General features: G+C 48.6%; 10 protein-coding genes across 10 annotated transcripts; 4 read left to right on the forward strand and 6 right to left on the reverse strand.

Annotated features, from left to right (window-relative positions):
• Positions 1-16: 16 nt before the first annotated feature.
• On the reverse strand, positions 17-652 carry N7457_009703 (U4/U6-U5 snRNP complex subunit SNU23; the record flags this gene model as incomplete). Its single annotated transcript, XM_057180746.1, has 1 exon — positions 17-652. The coding sequence occupies one exon, from the start codon at positions 650-652 to the stop codon at positions 17-19; it is 636 nt and encodes a 211-aa protein (XP_057029132.1).
• Positions 653-1,202: 550 nt separating this feature from the next.
• N7457_009704 (uncharacterized protein) lies at positions 1,203-1,875 on the forward strand (the record flags this gene model as incomplete). Its single annotated transcript, XM_057180747.1, has 3 exons — positions 1,203-1,644; positions 1,707-1,764; positions 1,827-1,875. The coding sequence occupies 3 exons, from the start codon at positions 1,203-1,205 to the stop codon at positions 1,873-1,875; spliced, it is 549 nt and encodes a 182-aa protein (XP_057029133.1).
• A 383-nt stretch (positions 1,876-2,258) lies between these two features.
• N7457_009705 (blue light-inducible protein Bli-3) lies at positions 2,259-3,049 on the forward strand (the record flags this gene model as incomplete). Its single annotated transcript, XM_057180748.1, has 3 exons — positions 2,259-2,465; positions 2,556-2,964; positions 3,027-3,049. 3 exons carry the CDS (start codon positions 2,259-2,261, stop codon positions 3,047-3,049), a joined length of 639 nt encoding a protein of 212 aa, XP_057029134.1.
• Positions 3,050-4,546: 1,497 nt separating this feature from the next.
• Positions 4,547-6,185, reverse strand: N7457_009706 (transcriptional regulator SPT3; the record flags this gene model as incomplete). The annotated part of the gene is made up of 4 exons (XM_057180749.1): positions 4,547-4,552; positions 4,605-5,432; positions 5,490-5,780; positions 5,925-6,185. The coding sequence occupies 4 exons, from the start codon at positions 6,183-6,185 to the stop codon at positions 4,547-4,549; spliced, it is 1,386 nt and encodes a 461-aa protein (XP_057029135.1).
• Positions 6,186-6,965: 780 nt separating this feature from the next.
• Positions 6,966-7,196, forward strand: N7457_009707 (uncharacterized protein; the record flags this gene model as incomplete). Its single annotated transcript, XM_057180750.1, has 1 exon — positions 6,966-7,196. One exon carries the CDS (start codon positions 6,966-6,968, stop codon positions 7,194-7,196), a length of 231 nt encoding a protein of 76 aa, XP_057029136.1.
• A 516-nt stretch (positions 7,197-7,712) lies between these two features.
• Positions 7,713-8,723, forward strand: dph5 (diphthine synthase; the record flags this gene model as incomplete). The annotated part of the gene is made up of 3 exons (XM_057180751.1): positions 7,713-7,847; positions 7,943-8,067; positions 8,126-8,723. The coding sequence occupies 3 exons, from the start codon at positions 7,713-7,715 to the stop codon at positions 8,721-8,723; spliced, it is 858 nt and encodes a 285-aa protein (XP_057029137.1).
• Positions 8,724-9,238: 515 nt separating this feature from the next.
• On the reverse strand, positions 9,239-11,270 carry N7457_009709 (putative MFS transporter; the record flags this gene model as incomplete). The annotated part of the gene is made up of 2 exons (XM_057180752.1): positions 9,239-10,377; positions 10,442-11,270. The coding sequence occupies 2 exons, from the start codon at positions 11,268-11,270 to the stop codon at positions 9,239-9,241; spliced, it is 1,968 nt and encodes a 655-aa protein (XP_057029138.1).
• Positions 11,271-15,564: 4,294 nt separating this feature from the next.
• On the reverse strand, positions 15,565-16,589 carry N7457_009710 (sulfotransferase family protein; the record flags this gene model as incomplete). The annotated part of the gene is made up of 3 exons (XM_057180753.1): positions 15,565-16,003; positions 16,063-16,339; positions 16,445-16,589. The coding sequence occupies 3 exons, from the start codon at positions 16,587-16,589 to the stop codon at positions 15,565-15,567; spliced, it is 861 nt and encodes a 286-aa protein (XP_057029139.1).
• Positions 16,590-17,608: 1,019 nt separating this feature from the next.
• Positions 17,609-18,034, reverse strand: N7457_009711 (uncharacterized protein; the record flags this gene model as incomplete). The annotated part of the gene is made up of 1 exon (XM_057180754.1): positions 17,609-18,034. The coding sequence occupies one exon, from the start codon at positions 18,032-18,034 to the stop codon at positions 17,609-17,611; it is 426 nt and encodes a 141-aa protein (XP_057029140.1).
• A 1,011-nt stretch (positions 18,035-19,045) lies between these two features.
• N7457_009712 (AP-2 complex subunit sigma) lies at positions 19,046-20,931 on the reverse strand (the record flags this gene model as incomplete). The annotated part of the gene is made up of 4 exons (XM_057180755.1): positions 19,046-19,147; positions 19,253-19,483; positions 19,555-19,689; positions 20,341-20,931. 4 exons carry the CDS (start codon positions 20,929-20,931, stop codon positions 19,046-19,048), a joined length of 1,059 nt encoding a protein of 352 aa, XP_057029141.1.
• Positions 20,932-21,817: the final 886 nt, after the last annotated feature.

Raw genomic sequence — 21,817 nt, forward strand, 5'->3', positions numbered from 1 at the left:
CCACAAGGACAATCCCTCAAGCAATGATTCCCAACCGGCCCTCCCAGCTGTCATCTTCCTGCTTAACCTTCTTCCGCTTCTCACTCCGCTTGCGCCTGTTCTCCTCCCTCTCCTTAGCATCAAGCTCTTCCCGCTCCTTGAGCCGTACCCCAAGATCAAGCTGCCAAGCCTTACGCTCTTCTTCGTCCCTCTGACGTTTCCTATGCGCAAGCATCCTCAACCGCATACGCACGTCCTCAACACTGGCTCTCTTCACCTCGCCACTCTGCCCCGTCGCAATCAAATGCTGCTTGCTGTTCAAATGTTCCACAAGCTGCAAGTTATCTTTGTATGTAAGATCACAGTCCTTGCAGTAGAATCCAGCACCGGGTCCACGCTTGCCCATTCCCGCGCCCGCGGGCACAATCATTGTCTTGCCGACCATTGACGCGACGTCCAAGCGCTGCTTGCGGGCTGTGGTTTCTTCAAGCGTGCTGTAGTCGACTGGTGCGTGATATTTCTTGCCCAGGAGCTTCGCTTCGTAGCGGGCTTTGCCTTCAGCTTTGCGCTTGGCTTCATCGTCGGCTGCTTTTTTGGCGTATTCTTCACGATCCCAGGTTTTGCGGAAGGCCGTGTCCGACACCGGAGTGCCGTAGGCGTTTGGTCCTGACATTTTTGTGTTTGGAATGGAGGTTTGTTTAGGAGAAGTAGGATGGTCTGTTGGTGAGTGGCAACAGAAGTTGAAGCCTGCACCTTGGAGATCGGCTGGAGGCCGACATTGAAGATCACGTAAGCGGCGCTGGTCACCTGGGCACCTACCGAACGAGCTTGGGCTTCGAGATACTTGTTTTAGTTGCAATCGTTGCTTATTGCAATTGTCTAGGATATGTCTTGGAAAAGAGACATTGCCATATGTCAACCCCAGGTTTGGGTAGTGCGTGGTTTTCGCTAGGCACCAAAGGACATCCCGTTGGCTAATATCGCAGCCACGTAAATAGGCAACTCTCTTACACTCCGTCAATTATTTGTGATTTTGTGATCCTTCTGTAGAGTCGAATCAGTTATCTCAAAACAAACTATTATTATCAGCTCCTACAGCATTAGGCATCGGTTTTCGACCCTCGTTATATAAGGTGCCAGCCCCATCTCCATATCAGATATACATCTATAGATATTGACTGACGAAGGTCCAACAGGCTTCGAACGCATCAACCTCGAGAAAAATGGAAGCACCACAAGCTTCCAGAAGCCTAAAAGCCACCGTCCCCAGCCTGGTGACACTCCCCTCGGAACTCCATATCCAACTGAGTTCCTACCTTTGCTATCCAGATGCTTTAGCGTTGAAACACAGCAGCCGCCAATTCTACTACTTGGTGTATACTGGTGTACGCCTGAAAGTCGACTGGCTGGTCGAAAGATTCGAGCGCAGGCTCGAATGCCCTATGGAGAAGTGCTCATTCATCACCGACGAATCTTTTTGCAATGGGCGTGTCCGCCGGATCATGGAGCGCCGTCGGTGGCATCATGAGTGCCGTCGAGTGAAGGGTGGGTGTATGGTCGTCTATGGAACGACCTGTCGCACAGGCTTTATGCCTGTCTGGGTTGGAATCAAAGCACAGGCAAGGAGGAAAGCGGCTAGGATCGTGGGAAGCTGGGGGCAGGAAGGTGTGTTCCTTCTTTGATTCTTCTCATTTGATGAAAAATTTTGCTAATGCTGCGTCGCATAGCACTCTTGATGAGTCTGATTACTGTTTTCCTGCAGATTCTGTGGTATCTTTTCCAGAGGTGAGATCCTTTTCCTGTTGGTTTGTACGTGGTTTGAAACCCCTGCTAAATGAGTACTCTAGAGTTCGATCCCTCGACAATGAGGGAATTCCACGGCTGCTCATTGAGTAGATGCTCAAGCCAAATGACTCATATAATATACAGTTTCAGACATTTCTGAAGGCTGGATATACCCGGGGTTCGCCGATGATCGATCATTTGAGGCGATCGGTTGGAGCAATGTGCTGTAAATGCGATGCCGAACCCACCTCAGTAAACGAAGAATTGTGAAGAGACTTCTGTATAGGTTACAGGCTTCTGAGGTGTGATGCATTCAACTTCAACTTGACCTCATCGTCTTTGAGCCCTGATCCGGATCTTATCGGTGACGTCACATTGACGACCCTGTGTATAGTTCCAAGGAAGCAGCGGTTTTCGATATAAATTGTCTGCGATTTGCTCAGATTCCCTTCTTTCATCATATCAACTGACCCATATTGAGAACAAAACGAAGAATGTCTACCACAAATGCCACTATCGACACTAACACGGGCAACCACCCCGTGGATCCCTATAAGACCAAGAACTTTGAAGACCCGCCTCTGGCCCAGAAGATCGAAGACCTGACCAACTTCATCTCCGAAGTGAAGTTTGGTATGTTGACAACGAAGCAGTCAGAGGGCGACTATCTCGCTTCGCGATGCATGGCATTGGCCGCAAAGGTATGAGTCCCAACATTTATTGCGAGCTTTATTGCGTTTATAGCCCCCATGGTCGTTAGGAAAAACATACTAATTGATTCTTGGACACAGGAGAACGGCGGTATTGACCTCATCTTCCACACAAACCTTTTCTCTGGCAAAACAATGGACCTCACTGTGCATCCACAAGAAACAAACATGTCCTTCCTCGATCCCGTGAGCGGAGCCTGGGCCTCCATCTCAGGCACTGCATCCGTGATTGGCGACTCTGCTATCGTGGAGAAGTATTATTCACCCGCACTCAAAGCGTGGATCGGTGACATGGGTGATGGCGTGCACGATGGTGGACCCACGGATCCTCGGATTGGTGTCATTAAGCTTGAGGCTAAGCTAGCGACACACGTTGTTGCACACAAGGGCATCCTTGGTCGTGCTGTCGATACTGTCAAGGGTGCTGTGCAGGGCAACGTCCCTTCTTTCAACGGTATTCGGGAATTGAGTTTGCAGGAGTTGGCTGAGTGTATGTTCTTGGCTCCTTGACATCTGTGTTTGACGAATCGGCTTACTGACTGACTGCTACAGGGCGCCGGACACATAAGGAATAATTAGGCTGCGCTCTGCTACTGATGCCTGAGAATTGACGACACTGCATAGCTATGTTGTCAATGAGATATTTACATATGACGGATTGTATATATCCCTACAAATGCAACGAAGAGAATATGTATTATTAGGAGGATGCTTACGCAACATGCTTCTGCATGTCATTCTAGAAATTAGAGTTGGAATCCGAAAGGCCGCAGTGCACTGTATACGCGATATCATATCTAAGGAACCTCTGAGGTATAAGTTTGTTATACGGGTAGCTTCTTAAGTGGTCCCACACGGGAGGCCAAGGAACCAGCTATACGAACCTCAGACTGCAATCAAGCGGTGTCACATACGTATATACCCAGAAATATTCACACTTCCTCCTCCCTGGGCTCTTTTCCAGGGCAATATTCGTCAAGAGACCCCATCCAACCTCCACAAACCTTACCATCCCCGCCGCCAAAGCCGACCCAGCACTACATCCAAGAGAAACCAATTAGACCTGGACACCAGAAAGATCGAGTAGATATGGTAAAAATGATGAGAGTTTTACACTAGTCCCACGCTTGCAAGGACTACAACATCGCGTTAGCATGTATTAGCACCCAAATAGGTAAGACACTTACTGATTGAAACCCCCAACCTTGCAAGAGCCTCCGTTACATATCTATTGTCATAAAAAGGTCAGCAATACTAGCTAGCAACCAAATAGGAGATATGTATGCAACATACACCACAAACCTGCCAGTGATTAGGGCAATGCATCGCCGACTCAGGTCCAGGTGGTATGGCCGTAGCCATAGTCGAGCGTATGAGGCATAGAAGGACAAGACCAGTCAAGTACATATTGAGACGTTTGTTCAGTAGAGCAGGTTAGAAGGAAGGTAAAAAGGGCAGAAGATTGAATAAAACTGACTCAAATAAGAACAATATTTCACCATTTTATATACCCACATATGCCACATCTATCTACTCGGGTAGATCTTACCGACGTAGTATGCAACTTGCTATTTTGTAGTTTTTACGGTGTAGAGTGTGACGAATAAATAATCTATGACAGGTCCATGTGATGATATCGTATCGTTCGCAATCCTACGAGGCTTCCTGTATCAAACAACTGGTTACAATGCAGTCTTGCCCATACACTGTTCAGCTTAAATCTCCTAGAGGCACCTGAAGGTTGCATCTTCTCTTACCAGCCATGCTGAAGGTCAACTTTCAAAATAACGAGAGCCTGGATGATCATTTGTGTGTTTGATTGAACGGATTTATGGTTCGCGCAAGTCCGAGGAACGTAAACAAGGTTGCGTATTGCTGATTAGAACATGGTAGTACAGGTATAGAAAGACTAGAATCAAAGCAAAGGCAAACTCAAAACCAAAGATACTCCGGGGAGATACCCCGAATTCGCCGCAAATAGAACAAGATAAAACTGGGTATCGTCCGTATACTCCCGCTGCCGTGTGTAATTCATGAAATGGCCCTAAAGTGGCACCGAAGAAAACGAGCATTTAAATCTGATGAATTTGTTAGTAGAAGACCAGACAGTGAAGTATTGTATAGACTCACCAAAACAAGAGGAAGGCGAGCAGGAACACGGCCCTCGTGCAATAACATGGCAACCGCCTTCTGAGGAGTAGCCTGCAACTTGCGGTAAGCCTCGCGAACGTGGCGTGGCTCGATGGGCGTGCGTCCTTCCTCCGGCGGATCGAACAAGCCGGTCTCACGCTTCCGTTTCTTAAGATTTTCGCCGGCTTCAGCACCCCCACGTCGGTTCTTCTCGTTGTCTTCGCGCTCTTTTACTTTAAGTGCCTCTTCAGTCAGGGTCTGGACGATCTCGAATGTAAGGAACCCAAGAATATCGACAATATCATCGTTCGGCTTGGACTCGGTCACAATACCGAAACCCGCCCATTCGCGGAATCGCTTGCTCTTGCGGTACGTAAAGGACGCTTGGCGACACTCAGACCAGAACACGTACTCCTCCTTCGTCATGTGACGGGTGCGTTCATCGGCTGCAGCAAGACGCTGGAGTGTCGCGTAGTTCTGCTCCTCCTCTTCTTCGTCTTCTTCGTCTTCTCGCTCGGGCACTTGGATTGAGTAGAAGCTGTTGACATCCCAGGCTAGTCCGACCTTGGCTCGCTTGTTCTTGGGCTTAGCGGCAACATCTTGCGGACCAGCGACAACACCTGCCGCATCGTCTGCAGCAGCGAAGTCCGCAGCGTCACCGCCGCCTTTGTCGTCGGAGTCTTTGACATTCTTGCGGACGTCCTTCCAGGAAAGAAAAGTTCGAAGACGGGAGACCTTAGCTTTGTCGTGGCGAATCAGGAAAATAAGGTCGTCGGTGGAGATTGAGCGAACGCCACGGCGAGTTGCCAGTGCAGTGCTGCGGGTAAGCTATTGGGTTTGATCGTTAGCGATGATACTCTTAAAATAATACTTGCCAGTTCTTACAATTTCGATCACTTGTTGGCGAGTGATTTCCTCAATCAAAGTTGTGGTTTCAGGCGAGGGCTCTGCCGTCTCTCCAGAGACAAACATCATCTTCATATCATCATCAGCAATGGAATCTTCAAATACGCTTTCGTTCTCAATCTCTGGATCTTCCTGGCCGTCCAGACTGCTTTCGATGTTGCTCGCATCACTGTCCGTTTGAAAAGTGAAGGATTTGTAAATATGAGTACAGAGTGAGTGGATTGAAATCAAACTAATCCTAGCTTCACTGAGATCACGGTGGTGGTGGTGCTGGATGTAGGGCTTGCAAGAGATGTCTTCATCCTTGACGGAGAGAGAATTCAACTTGGCATTAAATTAATCTTCAATGGAAGACCTAGAGATGTCTCCATGAAAATTCGGCCCTGCATCTGAAGTTGCATGAGGTCAATTGACATGTGATATAATTGTATGCGAGGTCAGATCATAGTCAGATCCTTCTTTCACGGCTTCGTCAGGGAGACCACTTTGATTGGCATCAAAAACCTCCCCAGCACGGTAGCTAGAGACATCCTCGTGGCAATTAATGTCCGGTTCTGGAGTTGCACGAGGCATATGATGGCCCGAGTCCCCTTCTGAGTCAATCCGCGCAAGTTCATCTGAGCAAAATGTCCAGATTCTGAGGATTTCTCGGATGCTAGAGTCGGGAGAAGTCATGATTGGTGAATGAAGAAACCAAATGAAGTATCCAAGGACTTGAAGGAGGTTTGCAAGGACGCGTTGAACATGTAAGATCACACGGAGAACGCGTCGCCGGAGTCAAACAGAAGAACAAAATGCACACTTTGGTGAACAGAAAAGTTGATATTTGACAAGTAGCAGGAACAGCCGATAAAGAGGCGACGTGCAATAAGAGGCAAGAGTTGAAAGACTTCCAAACACCTCGAGGCAAACAAATAAATCGCAAGGCAAACTTCGAAGTCGTTGTGGATAAAGTTCGTGATAAAACCCATGGCCGCCCCGAATATCAAAATATGGAAGTCAGAGCCTTTTGCTCATTGCACCCAGGAACTCCGAGTTGTTTCTTTACATCATCCCATGACTTGAGTTAGGCAGTACCCCACATCGGTCTAATGCCAATCCTTCGATATTGGCAGAATCAGTTGCAAAGACAAACGAAAGCATCCCAAGAAGTGGTGCGCGAGCCAGTTCAACTCAACCACAGAAGGCCAGGAGGCCCGGCGGAGCCAGCAGGCGTTCGGGCCATTGAAGATAGCTTCGGTATTCATGAAGTGGAACTTCGAAGATTGTAAAGAGTGGGAATCTGCTATCCCGCAGTGAGGAATTTACATCCACTGCTCGATGATGCTGGTTCACAAGATCCATCAAGACCACAATCCGCTCCCAAATATTTCGACCCAATGTGAACCTTCGCAAAAAGCTCATCGAAAGTCTCTGAGAATTGAAAAGATGGCATAGCGGGAATGAATTGACCCAATGTCCAGCCAACGAGTTGATTCGCAGCACAAGGCAATGGTGATGCATCGCAAGCCCAACAAGAGCATGGTCTTTGCTGGCCCAAAACCTGGCTCTAAGCTTGCTGGAGCAGCTATCCATAGTATTCGAAGTGGGACGTCGGGTGTGATGCTGTTCCCAGGAGCAGAGATGTTCGCGCGACACAAGTATACCGCAATTCACGAGCTAGCCGATGTGTTCAAAGACCATTGAGGACCCGCCGAGAAGATTCCATTGGAGTATTCGCGAGCCAGGGAGACCGAGAGATTGAGAACTACAAGCCAAAAGAGCAATGAACAGGAGAAGAACTCACCTGTTGTATCTCCTGCCGATACTTCGGGTTCCGATCGGAGCTCATGGTGGATGGCGGTAATCCTACCGGCGCAGAATATGGAGCTTTGACAATATAAACGAGAGCGTTCCCTGGGATCAGTATAGGGAAAGGAGATGATAATCGATTGCGACTCAGACCAAAGGAACAAAGGGCGGAGCTATGGACGTCCGGACGGAGAAGCACAGGCCGATCTGGGGACGCGATAGCGATAGCCGGATATTCTTTGGTCCAGGCGGTGGCGCAGGATTCTGCCGCTGTCGCGGGGCACGGAGGAGGGTGCTTTTTTTTTTCTAGTACTATATCATTGAATTGTATTGTTCTTATTGACAGCAGTTCAATTGATTTTGAATCCTTGTCATCCGCTCAATTGCACATCCAGAGGTTCTACAGCCAAAATGTTGCACCTTGTTGGTCTTGGTCTCGCCGATGAAACGGATATCACCGTCCGCGGCTTGGAGATTGTGAAGCGGGCCGAGAGGGTCTACCTGGAAGCATACACCAGTATCCTTCTCGTGGACAAGTCAAAGCTGGTGAGTGGAGGTCAAACTTCTAACTTGGAATTATATTCCAAACAAGCAACCCATATCATTTGCGCAGATGGACTAATTGAACGTAACACTAGTAGGAAGCTTTCTATGGCCGCCCCGTCATCGAGGCAGACCGCGAACTAGTCGAGACTGGCAGTGACGATATCTTGGCCGACGGTGATAAAGTCGACATTGTGTTCCTCGTAGTGGGTGATCCATTTGGGTACGGCCGTCGTCTACTTCCCCCACAAGATCAACAGCTAACACAACCCCGCCAACAGCGCAACAACCCACACCGATCTTGTCCTGCGCGCGCGCGAACTCGGCATTGAAACCAAGGTCGTTCCTAATGCCTCTATCATGTCCGGCATCGGCTGCACCGGATTGCAGTTGTACAACTTCGGACAAACAGTCAGCATGGTGTTCTTCACAGAGACATGGAAGCCATCTTCATACTATGATCGTGTGCGCGAGAACATTCAGATCGGTTTGCACACGCTAGTCCTCCTTGATATTAAGGTCAAGGAGCAGTCGCTGGAGAACATGGCGCGTGGTCGCCGCATCTATGAGCCGCCCCGCTACATGACCGTTGCTCAGTGTGCGGCACAGATGCTGGAGACTGAGGAGGAGCGCAAGGAGGGTGTTTATGGACCCGATAGTTTGGCTGTTGGAGCCGCGCGCGTTGGTGCTGCTAACCAGCAGCTTGTTTCCGGTACCCTCAAGGAGCTCTCTACTGTTGAGATGGGTGCGCCATTGCACAGTCTTGTTCTCCTTGGCCGGAGAACACATGATCTCGAGAGGGATTACATCCGCGAATATGCGGTCAACAAGGAGACTTTCGATGCAAGCTATGCCAAGGGATATGGAGCTAGCTTGTAAGAGATGGCTTGGTATCAAGCGATATGATTTCAAGATTAAAATAGAAGATACGCATTACTGAATGAGCAACGGTTCACTGTTATGACGCACTAAAGCTCTAAGCTGGCCAAATTCGAAAATGAAGTATATAGTATGATCACTTTCATCCAATTTGATCACATTGAGGATCAATCAGGTCATTGCCTGGGGTTTCTATTGTAAAAAGACAAAAATTGAAGATGCCGCAGTATAACGGAAGATGCAAAGAGAAAATAGTATGCAAGCGAGGAATATAAGAAACAGCAAAAATCCGATATGTCGAAAGACCGCCGCCCAAGGACTGCCCAAGGCTGCAGCTATGGATGCAAGTAAGAAAGAGATCATCTGAAGATGGCGATGTGAGTTGCACTAACTTCAAGAAGAATAAAACAAAAAAGTGCGCACACAACCGACCGACACCGTATGATATGCAAAATGTTGGAGCAATGTACAATCCAAGTCTGAAGGGAAAAGATATACACTGGGATCGTGTCACATCAGATCTCTTCTTCTTCACCAGGAAGAAGGATCTCATGCCCTGAACCTTCATATACGAACACGGCTGCGACACAGCCAAATACAGATACCAAGGCAATCAACCACCAAGCAAAGCCGACCATGCCGACGTCCAGGCCATACCCATACCATGCGCCTGAAAAGATAGGTCCAATGGTACGGAAGGCGGAAGACACGGACTGGCCGATGCCGTGCATTGTACCGAGGACCGATGGGTGCGGCGAGCAGTTGTTAAGCAGGATGATGGAGGTTGGAAGAGTGAAGGTTCGGGCAGTGACCTGGAAGAAGAGAACAACAATGATCCCAAACCAGACCCAAGGGCCGTTGGCTTGGCCAGGAGGGGGAGTTGTGGACGGCGCCAGCGAGATATAGGGGGCAATGAAGTATGCGATCGGAAAGAGGGAGAGGAAATACTGATAGCTCTTAGCCGTTCCCAGGCGGCTATTGATGGAAGGGTAGATAGTGAACTGGAGGAACATGCCAATCATGCCGAGAATGGCTGTAGCGAAGCCGACGCTCTGCGGCAGCATACCCAGTCCACCCGTGAAGGCGAATGGCAAGCTTTGGGCTGGGCTTCCGGCGTCATTGGCGTCATAGCGGGGAGTAGAAAGAAAAAGCAGCCAAAGATTGTTGAAGGCACCCATTTGGAAGTCGAAGAAAGCTTGCGCACCGAGTGTGGACAGCACGTTCTTGGTCCAGATTCTCCGGAAGGGTAGGACCTGTTGATGACGCGCAGGCTTATGTGCCTTTTCTTCAAGCTCATAGCTTTCCGAGCGGTCTACCGGTTGGTCCAGCAAAGGTCCGTCCTCTTCATTGTCACGGAGCGGAAGTCTCGTGTACAAGGGCGAAGAAGATGGAACTACTTTCTTCGCGCAACGTGCCAAGAGCTTCTTAGCGAATGCACCTAGGCCGGGCTTGCCCTTGCAAGAAGCTAGGGTCTCCTCCAGCCCATAGGCAACTAAAGCTGCGGTCGAAGAGAGGAAACAGAAGTTCGCGAACATTGGCAGAGCGTAAGGATACGTCTGGAGCCACTGCACTCCATTCACGCCCCCGAAAGACGAGTTAGGACCAAAGAGACGAGGATAGCTCTTAACAGGATCAGCTAGCATGCCACCCATGACTGCGAGACTAGTTAGCGCATTGTCACATACCCGGGAATAGCATTGGCAGGACCCAAAACTTACCGGGACCAAACAGCGAGGCTATATTGAAACCAATGGGCAGAATCAAGAAAGCACGCGAATGATATTTTTTCTCTTTAACATTCTCCGCAATCATAGTCCGGATGATACCAACAGTACCGTTGATACCACCGCCAAACGAGCGCCAAAACACGGCCTGCGCGAACGACGTTGAATAAGCGACACCCAAACAAGACACCGCCGTACCAATTAAACCAACAAGCAGAACGAACTTGCGTCCACCCCACTCAGCGTCAGCAGCACGACCCCAGGGGATCGCCGTCGCAAACTGAGCAGCAGTGAAAGCACCCTGGAGAATACCCGCCTGGGTCGCGACATCCGAGTCGGAGAGGTTCGGATCAAAGGACTTGAGCTGGTAGAACATATATGCCTGCAGGGAAGCAATCTGCAAGAAATCGAAGACCCGACAGAGTCCCAGAAGTCCCAGTTGACCCTTGCGCGGCAGCGACATCCAAGTTACGGGCGCGGGGCGCGCCGGCGCAACCGGAAGCTCATCCTCCCGCATGGCCAACAGCTGTGGCTGGCCGTGGCTGATCGAGCGGCCGCGCACATGCCGGGCTTTGCGATCGGCAGACAGATCCATCGAGGTATTCCTTAACATGGTGTCATTGAGGGTGGGCGAGTCGAGTGAGTCGGGGGTGGAGCGTTCTTCAACGCTGGCGAGGGAGACGTTGGACTCGCGTCGACGACGGCCTTGAGGGGTTTCGGAGGATTCGCCGGTGGTCTGGATCAAGTGGAAGCCACTTGACCAAGAAGTTGTGCGTGCATGGCGGGCATTATTTGTTTTATTGTTCGTGGTCCCGGGAGGCATGGAGGTATGTATGTGTAAGCCGAAGTAGTCCAAAGTGGGAATTTTATAACGTCCACCCCTTTGGTATCACGTATTTCCGTCGTTTTGGCGGTTTTGGCGCTCAATGCAGGTTGGATAAATATTATTCTGTATTTGCGAGGAGAGGAATAAGGAGAAGAAAAGAGGTAAAGACTGATATATTTTTTTTCGACTTTCGTTTCGTCTGCCAGGGGATAATACCCATGACGTCTATTTCTCCGTACCTTATCCAGGCCCACCAAAACGCTTGAGAACTGCCATCATGCAACGATTGTGTCTATTTTTATTTACTTCAATGCTCTGATCTGCTTATTGAAATCAGATCCTCTCTTTCACATATATCCTATATGACAGATATAGTTTTATCACTCTATGTGATACCAATACTCCATACTGAACAAACCGACAACATCTGGCTTGCGACGACCGCTCCACATGGCCCTGCCGAGCGTCTCCTCTCCTGGGCCATGACTCGCCAACGCGATGCGTTTTGGCGCCTTGGCTCTTGGCAGAGATGAAGGTTATCTTGGATGGTTGACTAGCTTCGTACAGCCCCTGTGTATTTTATTTCAATCCATGTGGATTTTGGCACCTTGTAACTAGGCTATTCAGTAGTAGTCTCGGTTTGATAGTCCTCAAAGTGGATGTCGTATCCGTGGAACTCAATGTTTAAGCTTGAATACGTTGAACTTTGATTGTGACACCAAAAATAAATAATAATTGACGTAACCGTTCTCACATCTAGCGCCGAGAGTCCAATGAAGCGCCTCAGCCCCAACCTGAGCGGCAAGTCAGCTTGATACATCAGGTATCCTTACGGAGTATGTACACACGCATTATTGCAAGATCTTACAAGGCGAAGCGAGGAGTTGATAACATGTCGCATCCCAAACCCGCTACCTCCCGGGAGAATAGGACAGCCTTCCATACTTAGATCAACGATGAGCATACAACACGTGTTTGCAACATGTTGTCATATTACAAATTTTGGTTATGTACAACATATAGTTAGCGTTAATGTGACTGTACTTGCGTACGATGTGCTAAGATGCCCAGATTACAACTATCAATCATACCAAGCCCCCTTAGAAGCAGTCAATGAGAAGACAATGTCTCCGAAGGGATCCAAGACACTCCGCCACGCTCCGCAAGTACGTGTACTCAGTGCGCGTATTCCAAGAAGCGCTGCTGTATTTATATGTAATCGTAATACACGTACAGCGAGACTTCCAAGGTTCGGAGGATTTGTCCTGCGGCGTTGAAGCCGTACACAGTTTGAACATGAACTCGTATAGAGCGATTAAGTGGAAGTTCCCGCTTATTGCCGGTATGATCTGATCTTGTATACATGTACATACCCTACCTAGGGTCCCTCCTCACCTCCTCACCCATTTTTCTTACATTTTTAGTAGATACTACCTTTGACAATCACGCATACATTCATTTGGAGAATTGCGAATAAGCAAGGAAAGCAAGAGACAGTATTAAAAATCACTACCCATTCCGCTCTTGCTCATGTCCTTGGCCGTGTAGATTTCGTTCATGGATCGGGAAGTGGGAAGATCGCTCATCCTTCCCAATCCACCGGCGCCAATTCTACCAAGAGTGATCAATTACCTGAATAAGATGACTTTTCCATTCAACTATGCCATTGAGAGACTCAAAGACCCTACGTTCCCAGAGTTGGTCCAGCTGCGACTACGGCAAAGAAGGGGATCTCCACGAGAAGGATGGAGCCCAAAGAAAAAGGTCCTGTATCGTCAGTTTTGGTCACTCTTAATCTGAAAAAGCTGGTGCTGGTATACTCCGTCTCAAACCCTGTCTTGGCAATCTCGTCCAGCAAAGTCTAACAATACCTAATCAACCAAGGTCATAGGAGCCAAAACGGCCAAAGGTAAACGATCATCGTGTGTATGAGTCTCTCCATCTGCTGTATGTCTACATTGAAGCATAGGATGTGTTGATGGTTGAGATTAATTGGCCAGCCTCGGTTTAGAGCCAGATGCCTCAACCTATACATACCAGTCCAGAGCCAAAATGACCAGTCCTGCCGTAGGTGCCATAATTGATTCGCCTACGGGGGAAGGAGGGCATGTTCAGAGATTGGATTATGATCATATTCTTCGCTGTATCATCGTATCTTGGTTGGATGACCATGTGGTCTCTCCAGTGGAGACCTTCCTTCATAGGAAGGATTTTAATATTAATTCCCGTAATTTTGCGAGAACCTTCATTCACTTTCACTTTCTGCTCACTATGTACGACCAATCTGGATAGTGTGCGGATGCGGATTTTCCTCAAAGGCCGCGTCATGGCCGCGAGACTAAGGCAGATTCGGCTGGCGCTAATGAGCCCCGAAGACCATGACTTTGAGGTCCACTGTTCGTATCTTCAAGTATTTCAATTCACTACAATGGGTCCAAGGTATCTTGACGGGACAAGTATATTTCTCGGGAAGCGAGTGTAGAAGAAGGCCTACATCACATCGGTATCTACTACTCAAACTCCGATGGAGAAGGAACGGCCGAGTACCCAGTTCCGGAGATTGGAAACGAAAGCATGCGAATAAAGCTAAAAGCCACGTGCATGTGGCTGAGAAGGCGCATCACCTGTTGCGTATGCAAGGTGTGGAGTTGGGGAAGTGTGCAGGTACACTGGGCGTCAGAGCATCCATAGACCATGTTGACTCCTAGAGGCTTTTGATATACGTAAGTGCGCTAGAATTAAACCCACAACATCGAGAACATTATGGGTATTCGCTATCCATTTCTGGGTCGATTTCGAACTAGGTACACATAATCTCGTCTTACAGTAGTATTCATTCCATACGCATACACCACAGCTTGACTGTACGTTGTTCAACCTGGAATGATATAGCGTTAGATAAGAAATAGGATCTAGTTACAGGCAATACATATTCGTTCTAGCAAGAATATAGAAAGAGCTGGAAAGCATCTACTTAGACGTGTGCGTGACTCGGGATTAAGCGTGCTTAATATATCAAAATACGTATAGTGACCACCACTCGTACATGTACTACGAATGCACTGAGATCTCAATCCGAGATTTGTGCCCCCGAGGACCAAGACCCAGTACACGTGTCGCTCGAACTTTCAATTCCAGAATCATTCACCACGGAAAAGACGAGTCTGCCCTGTACTCCGTACATCCACCCAGATGATTCTGGAATTACGTATATCTTTCGCTCGGTGAAGACTTTTAGCCTTGAAAGAGGTCCACGAACCTAGCATGAATGAAGCAGGCCCCGAGCGACCCTCATATATTGACTCCAAGCAGTTTAATGGATCAAAACATGTGTCGAATACCTACGTGTGTTATTGAACCCGCGCAAAGATACAATTATAAAGAACATGATAATACGGTACATGTATGTATCGCATGCTTCTTCGTACCGCCAAGCCACTGCCTAGCAAGTACAATCTCCACGAATCTCTCCAACGAACTGTGGCTGGCAGTGGGGGATTTTTTTTCTTGCTTTCGTACGAGTAGAAGTGGACCGATGTGTCTGAGAATCAGGAGTGGATAGTTCGATTCCGAAGATGTCCATAGTTGTCTGTTCACTGTGCTTGAAGCGGTTGCTATCATACTGTACGTAGGTGCTGTTCTACTATTGGTCAACGAACGTCGAGCATCTTAAACACACCTGTATGTACTCCGTGCACTCTATAGCCATTTTCTAGTCAACCACGACGTAGAATCCGATTAGAACTCGCGAATCCAACAGTCAGGTACTCATTTTCATTGGCATGGCATTGTTAGTCTTGATACCTGTTTGAGCAGGTGCCGGACTGTTTAGCCAAGACTTTAAGCGCCCCTTGCTTTGAGACAATGTGCTATGACAGCAGCGCTGGGGGAACTGGCTCCTTTATGGATGACCCTTCTATTGGGAAGCTGGGGGTGCTTTGACGTGGCATGTTTCACGTTGTGAAAGCACAAAATAGGTCCGAGAAATGATAATGAAAGAGCAAGAAACTGTTGTGTTTATATTGTAAGATTACCGAATTGTCATGCCATAGATTTCTCGTCCAACCAATGATGACATGGAGAAAAAGTCAAAAAAGGGGTATTAGAGATGGATGTAGCGATTCATTCCAGCAAGGAACCAAAATGACCCCCCAAAAAAAGGAAACAGTAACAAAAACGACCATGGTGTATGGTGACATGCTAGAGGCGCCTGCGCACACTAGTAGCTGGCAAGAATGTGAGATGTGGGGAATATGAAAGGAAAAAGACAACAGATGCAAGGTCTCTCTATTCAGCGAAGGGAGAAGCGCTTGAAAGCAACGGTAGCAGCGAAGCCAGCGGCAAGCAGCGATCCGCCGATGGTGACAGCCTGGAAGGCGGCATTCATCATTTGATGGCGGTTACGAGTGCTGCAGCGCCTGTAGAAGTCGGCCATGTCGTTTCCGCGAGGAAAGGGAGTGTCGGGGATCTCCTCCTCGAGGAACTCACAGAGAGGGGCCCAACCGTCATTAATGTTGTACTCGAGCAGACGCTCGGGGGGAACCATGCTGCGGACCTCACCAACGTGATCTTCGTAGACTTGCTTGCCCTTGCCAGGGAAATCGCCACGGAAGAAGGTCTCGAAGAACTTGTTCAGCATGGGGTAGTACATGCTAGCAGCCCAGCTGAAGTTCGAGACGAACTTGTGCTCTGGGTCTGAGACACGCCAGAAGACGGTCTTCATCACGGATCTGTGGGGGTTGTCAGTCGCTTGTCTAAAAACATAGATGTATGAGTGTGTATCACTTACGCGTGCCATGGGTCAACATCACGGGTAGTCAGGATAACCTTGGCATTGGGATAGGCTTCAATCAATTCCTTTGCGAAGGCACAGGCAGGCCAGTCACAGACGGCCTGGCAATCACCCAGAAGTTGATCCCATTCCTTGCGGCCGAACTCCCCGACACCGTCATACTTTGCGTTCAGGGCATCGTGCCACATGAGACAGTCCGGCGGGTTCTCAACACTCGCGCACATCATGTGGTAGCACTTGCCATAACCAAGACGCTCAAGGGCCTTGCGAAGCGCTGTCAAACGGAGATCCCGGGTTAGTTTATAGCCCCCGATTCCTATCAGATCCGGTATATACACCAATATACCCGGCCCAACGCAACACAGCAGATCACACTCACAAGCAGTTCCAGTACGGCCGACACCTAGAGCAAGCACCTTCATAGGCACTGTGCGGTGGCACTTTCGGCGGTTAATGTTCGTATCATCGGTGAAGATATCAGTCATGGGCTGGGGAGCCAGATTATCGGAAAGCATGAGAGACATGGTAGGCGTTTATAAGCTCGTTTGTAATTATGTTTGGAAGTTCTATAACGAGAGAAAAAATGTAAAATATAAACGAAGGGAGTGATAAAGCTGAGCAAAGAAGGGACAAGACTTATGGAAAAAGTCTAGAAGGAAGGGGGGGACTTTGAAGGATGATAAGTATGGAGATAAGGGGGAGAATAAAAGAGATAAATACAAAAAAAAAGAAAGAACCCAGTTATAAAAAAAAATTCCAGACTCAGAGCTAGACTGATCCCCAAGGGAGATCGATAAGTAAAAGTGGGCATTGTGTCCCAAGTGGCAGTGCCAATTAAGAGCCCTGAACCACTTTCCACAGTCCCAAAGTATGTCTCCCCGCGAGTGGCAACGTTTCCACCCGTCCTGTCCGAGTCTTGGTCAATTGCTCTCTGTTCTCCGACTGTACTCCATCGCGGATAGATGAGTTCCAGGGATTGTAAGCCACGACTGCGCACTCCGGTATGGTAAACACAGCGTCCAAGCAGTGTGGTGTACTCCGTGTCTGAGTACGTATCTTGGGAGTACGCAACTGAGTATCAAAGCCAAGGTACGACGTCACAAGCTGACGCACAGGAGGATTGTCGGGGATTGTCAGGGATTATTAGGGATTATCAGGGGGGAAACTGTTGTGGAAACTGCTGTGGCGCCTGTGGTACGGTCCATGTGCCGGGAACCTGGGTCCCGAAATGCAAATACCGAAGATTACCACAAATTACCACAAATTACCACAAATTACCACAGATTACCACAAATTACCACAAATTACCACAAATTACCCCAAAATAACCGACTAGATTGCCAAGACTTTTGATCCACGACCTGCGTACTCCGTACTTGCCGACTCTTCATCAAGTTTTCGCAAATAGACGATCCGTGCATATCCGGTCCATCATTGGTGGTTCAAATGGAAACGCGTGTATGTTGTGGAGAGGGAGATTTCTGAAACTACTACAACATATGTATGGAGGCTGTGCCATTTTGAGTAATGCGTCACATCCTCATCAGTGCGCAATTGAACTGTTGCAGTTCATACCATATTTAGACTTAGAGTGAAAATGATTGAAGTCGATTTGTGTTTCCAAACTCGGCCCACAGTATTCAGGCGGATCTGTTTCGCCCGGAACTTTTGGATGAGAGAAAGCATTGACCCGCTTCAATAGATTGATTGCATTTGGCGCGTGGTTGAGACTTGCGAATCGCGAGTTCCACATGCGAACCCAGTCCAATCTTATTGCACCGAGTATCCTCGACCGATCAACAGGCGCAAAAGGGACGGTCACAAAGGGCTCCTTATCCTGAACAGTCCGGCCCATGTCATCTATCTCAGAAATTCCGTCCAATGTGTCGTATAGGAGGCGGCCAAATACCACTTTGGGGGGGGGGTTGATGTCGCGAATCTCGGGTACAATGTTTCGAGTGACATTCATCGACAGGGAAATGAGCGTCCGCTGTATGAGACGTCAACCAATTTCAGTGGTCCTCCCGCTGTCACACATTCGTATTGTCATGACTGAACTGATCATCCCGTGTCGCTGAGATGTTTTCCATTCGGGGAAAGTATCCTCATGGTCCGGATGATCAATGCTTTCTTGCGGTTCAGACAGCGAGGGCGAGTGACTGTCTATGAGGCGGTGTGTGTATTAGTGGTATGTATTCGTCAGTCCATAGCAGATGATGGATGGTGTCCTAGCGTAGTCATCATGAGACTGCCCCGGTGCAGAACAGTCACGGCCGAGACATTTTCAGGTAGACATTATTTGTTCTTGGACCAGTGTAGTGTGGTATACAACGAAGAGGAATGGGTGGAAGGAGCATCAAAGTAGAGGAGACCCTTTTCAAAGGTCAGCCCTAGAACAGCGACAGAGCTCCTTAAATGTTCTGTGCTAAGACCTGTAGACTAACGCTCGCCATCGATGGTCAGAATCACCTCACCAAACCACGACCAATTGGGAAATACCTCCAACAAAATGGAGGCAGGGCTGAGATTGAATTAACATTTCAAGCTAATCCGAGCTTAAAACCTCGTGGGCTGATCCTTTGAGTCAAGGTGGACATTCTGTCTCCGCCGGACATGCGCCAACGGCAGTGTTTTCGGCAGTTGAGAACAAGACAGCTACACCACTTCCGACCCAACCTAGAGACTGTTTGAGGGCGCCGGCGGAGCGATGATACAAGGGAAAGGCTTGGCTGGCAACCAGCTTCGTCTGTGATTTCGACATGAGCCCCAAAATGATGGCATGAACTGCACCGATGATTTGATATCTCCAGAATAATCCCCCTTGATATGAACATGAACAGTAGTAATATTGCCTGAAAGCCACCGATACCCCTGAAACTCCATGCAAATGACTGTTTTGAATTGATTTGTCCGATGCAGTCGGGTCCGTAGTCGATGAGGGTTCCTCATCGATGCCGAAACCGATGATCCCGGTTCACCCCTACTCCAACTTGTCCAGGTGCTCCAATCGTGTGAGAACAACTTGCTTGCTTGTCTCTTGAATCTCGCCTGCGAGAAAGACTTCGTCCAGGATAGCGTAGACCTAGAACATATGAATCCACGCATCAGTATCATGGCTCCTCCAACTGCGGTTCTACATCACAACTGGTTCACACCGAGCGGTGCATTCCCAGTCAATTGTACGCACTTTGTAGAAATTGAAGACCAAATCCAGCTCGCACACATTCCCGAAGAACTGGTCCAGCACTTCCACGAAGAAATGAATAGCTTCAAGATAAGCTAACTCGTTGTCATTCGCATCGACACAGACACAGAAGAACAAGCCCGCATATCGGCGGTAGACAACCTTCGTACTCCGGCGGAACTCGACAAAGTTGGACTGATATTTCTGATCTCGTGGAGCGACAAGCCGATGCACCTAAACGGTCGTGGTTAGTTGCATGGGAACTTCGGAGCAGGTGCGGGTGCGGGTGGTATTGCAGGACGAACCTCGCCTTTCAGTTTCACTTTCTCTTCATCCTTCAGACCGAGTGTCAGCGTAAGATCATTTTGCGTATGAATTGAAGAGAGCTGGCAAGACTCACACTGTATGGTGAATACCATTTCGCCAGGCGCGTTTTCCCCCTATATCGTCATCAGCATTGAAATCGCAAAGGGTCAGGGTGGATGGCTACGGACTGGCGATTCTGAACGAGAATGAATGAGAGAACCATTGCGATAAAAGGCCAGGATGTCACCTGGTCAGCATTTATGAAACCACTCAGGGGAGTGTTGCGACAGCTTTAGATGTTCTCCGCTGTTCCCGTTATCGAAGCTCCCCTCCGGGCCATATTGCCAGAATCCACCGCCCAGATGATCGGATTCTATAGAAGTGCTGATGAGATCGGCATGTTCTACGATTATAATGGCTTGTTTACTCGAACTCTGGGAGATCTGGTTTCCAAAGGACATCCAATATGGTAAATTAAGTGATATAGCGGCATTTGCAGACATAAATAGTATCAACATACATAAAGCGTAGAATTCGTTAAAAGCTTCAATCCCGACCTGGTCTAACTCGTGTAACAATAAAGCAACAAGCACCACCGGAACACATTTTGATTTGCCATGTTCCATAGCACTCAGCAAGAGGCCTCAACCCGAGCTCATCCGATTCCAAAACCTCGTCAGACGAGCCTAGAAATACCCGATTAGCAACAGTGTAGCGATGGCAAAGCGCCAACAAATAATATAATCCCCAATGAGCAGAGAAAAACCAGGAGATCAATGACATACCGTATAGCTTGGCGGAGTATTTGGCTCCGCAGACTTAGTCCCCTCCTCCCTCGGGCTTTGGATCTGACTCTGGCGCCGGGTCTGGCTCTCCTCCTCATAGCTATCCTCAGACTCGTAGTCCTCGTCTTCAGATTCAGGGAACCATCGTTCCGGATCTCCATTGTAGACAAGATACCAGCCAATCTTTTCACCCGGCGCCAGACGATCGCGCAATTCCTCCAGCGCCGCTGTCTGGTCGTCCGTCAACCCAGAGCCCTGCTCCACGCAATCCTGAATATTCTGTCCCCCGCCACTACCGCCCCCGTCATCCGCAATCTCTAGAACCCGTGCGCCAACGTACGCATGTTCCTGGCTGACGGTGCCACTTGATTCATCGGCCGGGTCATATTGCTCGATGAACGACAGCTCCGGTAGCCGCGGCACGAGATCGGCTTGTGTCTTGTTGAAAGATTCCACGAGCAGCTCAGTCGTTAGGGGCTGCTGGATATATTCGGCTGCTGCTTCTTCCAGGTTGTGGAGCACGATGTACACGCGGATCCCCGTGAAGCCGGCGCGGGGCCAGCGGAAGCCGTGCAGCATATAGACCGGCATGGTATTTGGTTTGGGTCTTTTTGGTCAGGTTTCAGTGGGTATTGCGCTTTCTAGCGACCACTAGCTGGGGAAGGGATTGCAGTCGGATTTTCAGGGAGTTCGGAGTGCATATTAAGCTTGTGAGTGCTCGTGTTTTTTCGGGGCGGTGATGTATCGACGCGATTGGGTTTCGCGGGTGTGTCCCGTGCGTAGGTTAGTTCCAACGGGAGCGCCGATTTACATTGGCTGTTTACACTTCAATGCCTCCATTAGCAGGTTGAATGGTATCATTTTGTTAGCAAAAAAAAAATAAAAAATTAGCCACTTGATTAGCCTGTCAATGTAACTGTAGAAAGGTCTGCAGAGACAAGGGCTATGTCTTGCTTGTATTGCGTGGCAAACTCAATCGCCGATCTTATACTCCGTATAACGCCTTGCAGCAAATCTAGAAGCATGCACAGTTGTACTCCATACTCAACACTCCGATGGAAGTTTGACATCTCGAATCTTCTTCGGATACAACGAATCAAAAGAACTACTCCGTACTGATATGTCAACTGCTTCGCACAATGCAAAGCTCAGTACGGAGGATCTCGGGTTCGTTTGCTCCTAAGTAAGTACCCTCCAAGTTTGGCGTGACTAGAAATGACCTATCATATTTCGAAAATCTGCTGGGTCTATTTACAACCTGGCATTTGATGAATAGCCAGTCGGTCGCGATTGCCCTGAATGATTAATGGTTTCGGCTTCAAAGATGTGATGTATTGTGCAGGGCTAGAAACAAATAGAAACAAGAACTTCAATGTAGCAAAAGACCCCCTGGCTAAGAGACTAGAAAAGAATCGAATGATAGAAAAACACCGGAAGTCAAAGTAGTCTGAAAGAAAAACGCAGTGTGCTGGATTTG

Source organism: Penicillium paradoxum (assembly GCF_028828445.1).
Source record: "Penicillium paradoxum strain IBT 22861 chromosome Unknown utg000007l_segment0_segment0, whole genome shotgun sequence".
Classification (NCBI taxonomy): Eukaryota; Fungi; Ascomycota; class Eurotiomycetes; order Eurotiales; family Aspergillaceae; genus Penicillium; species Penicillium paradoxum.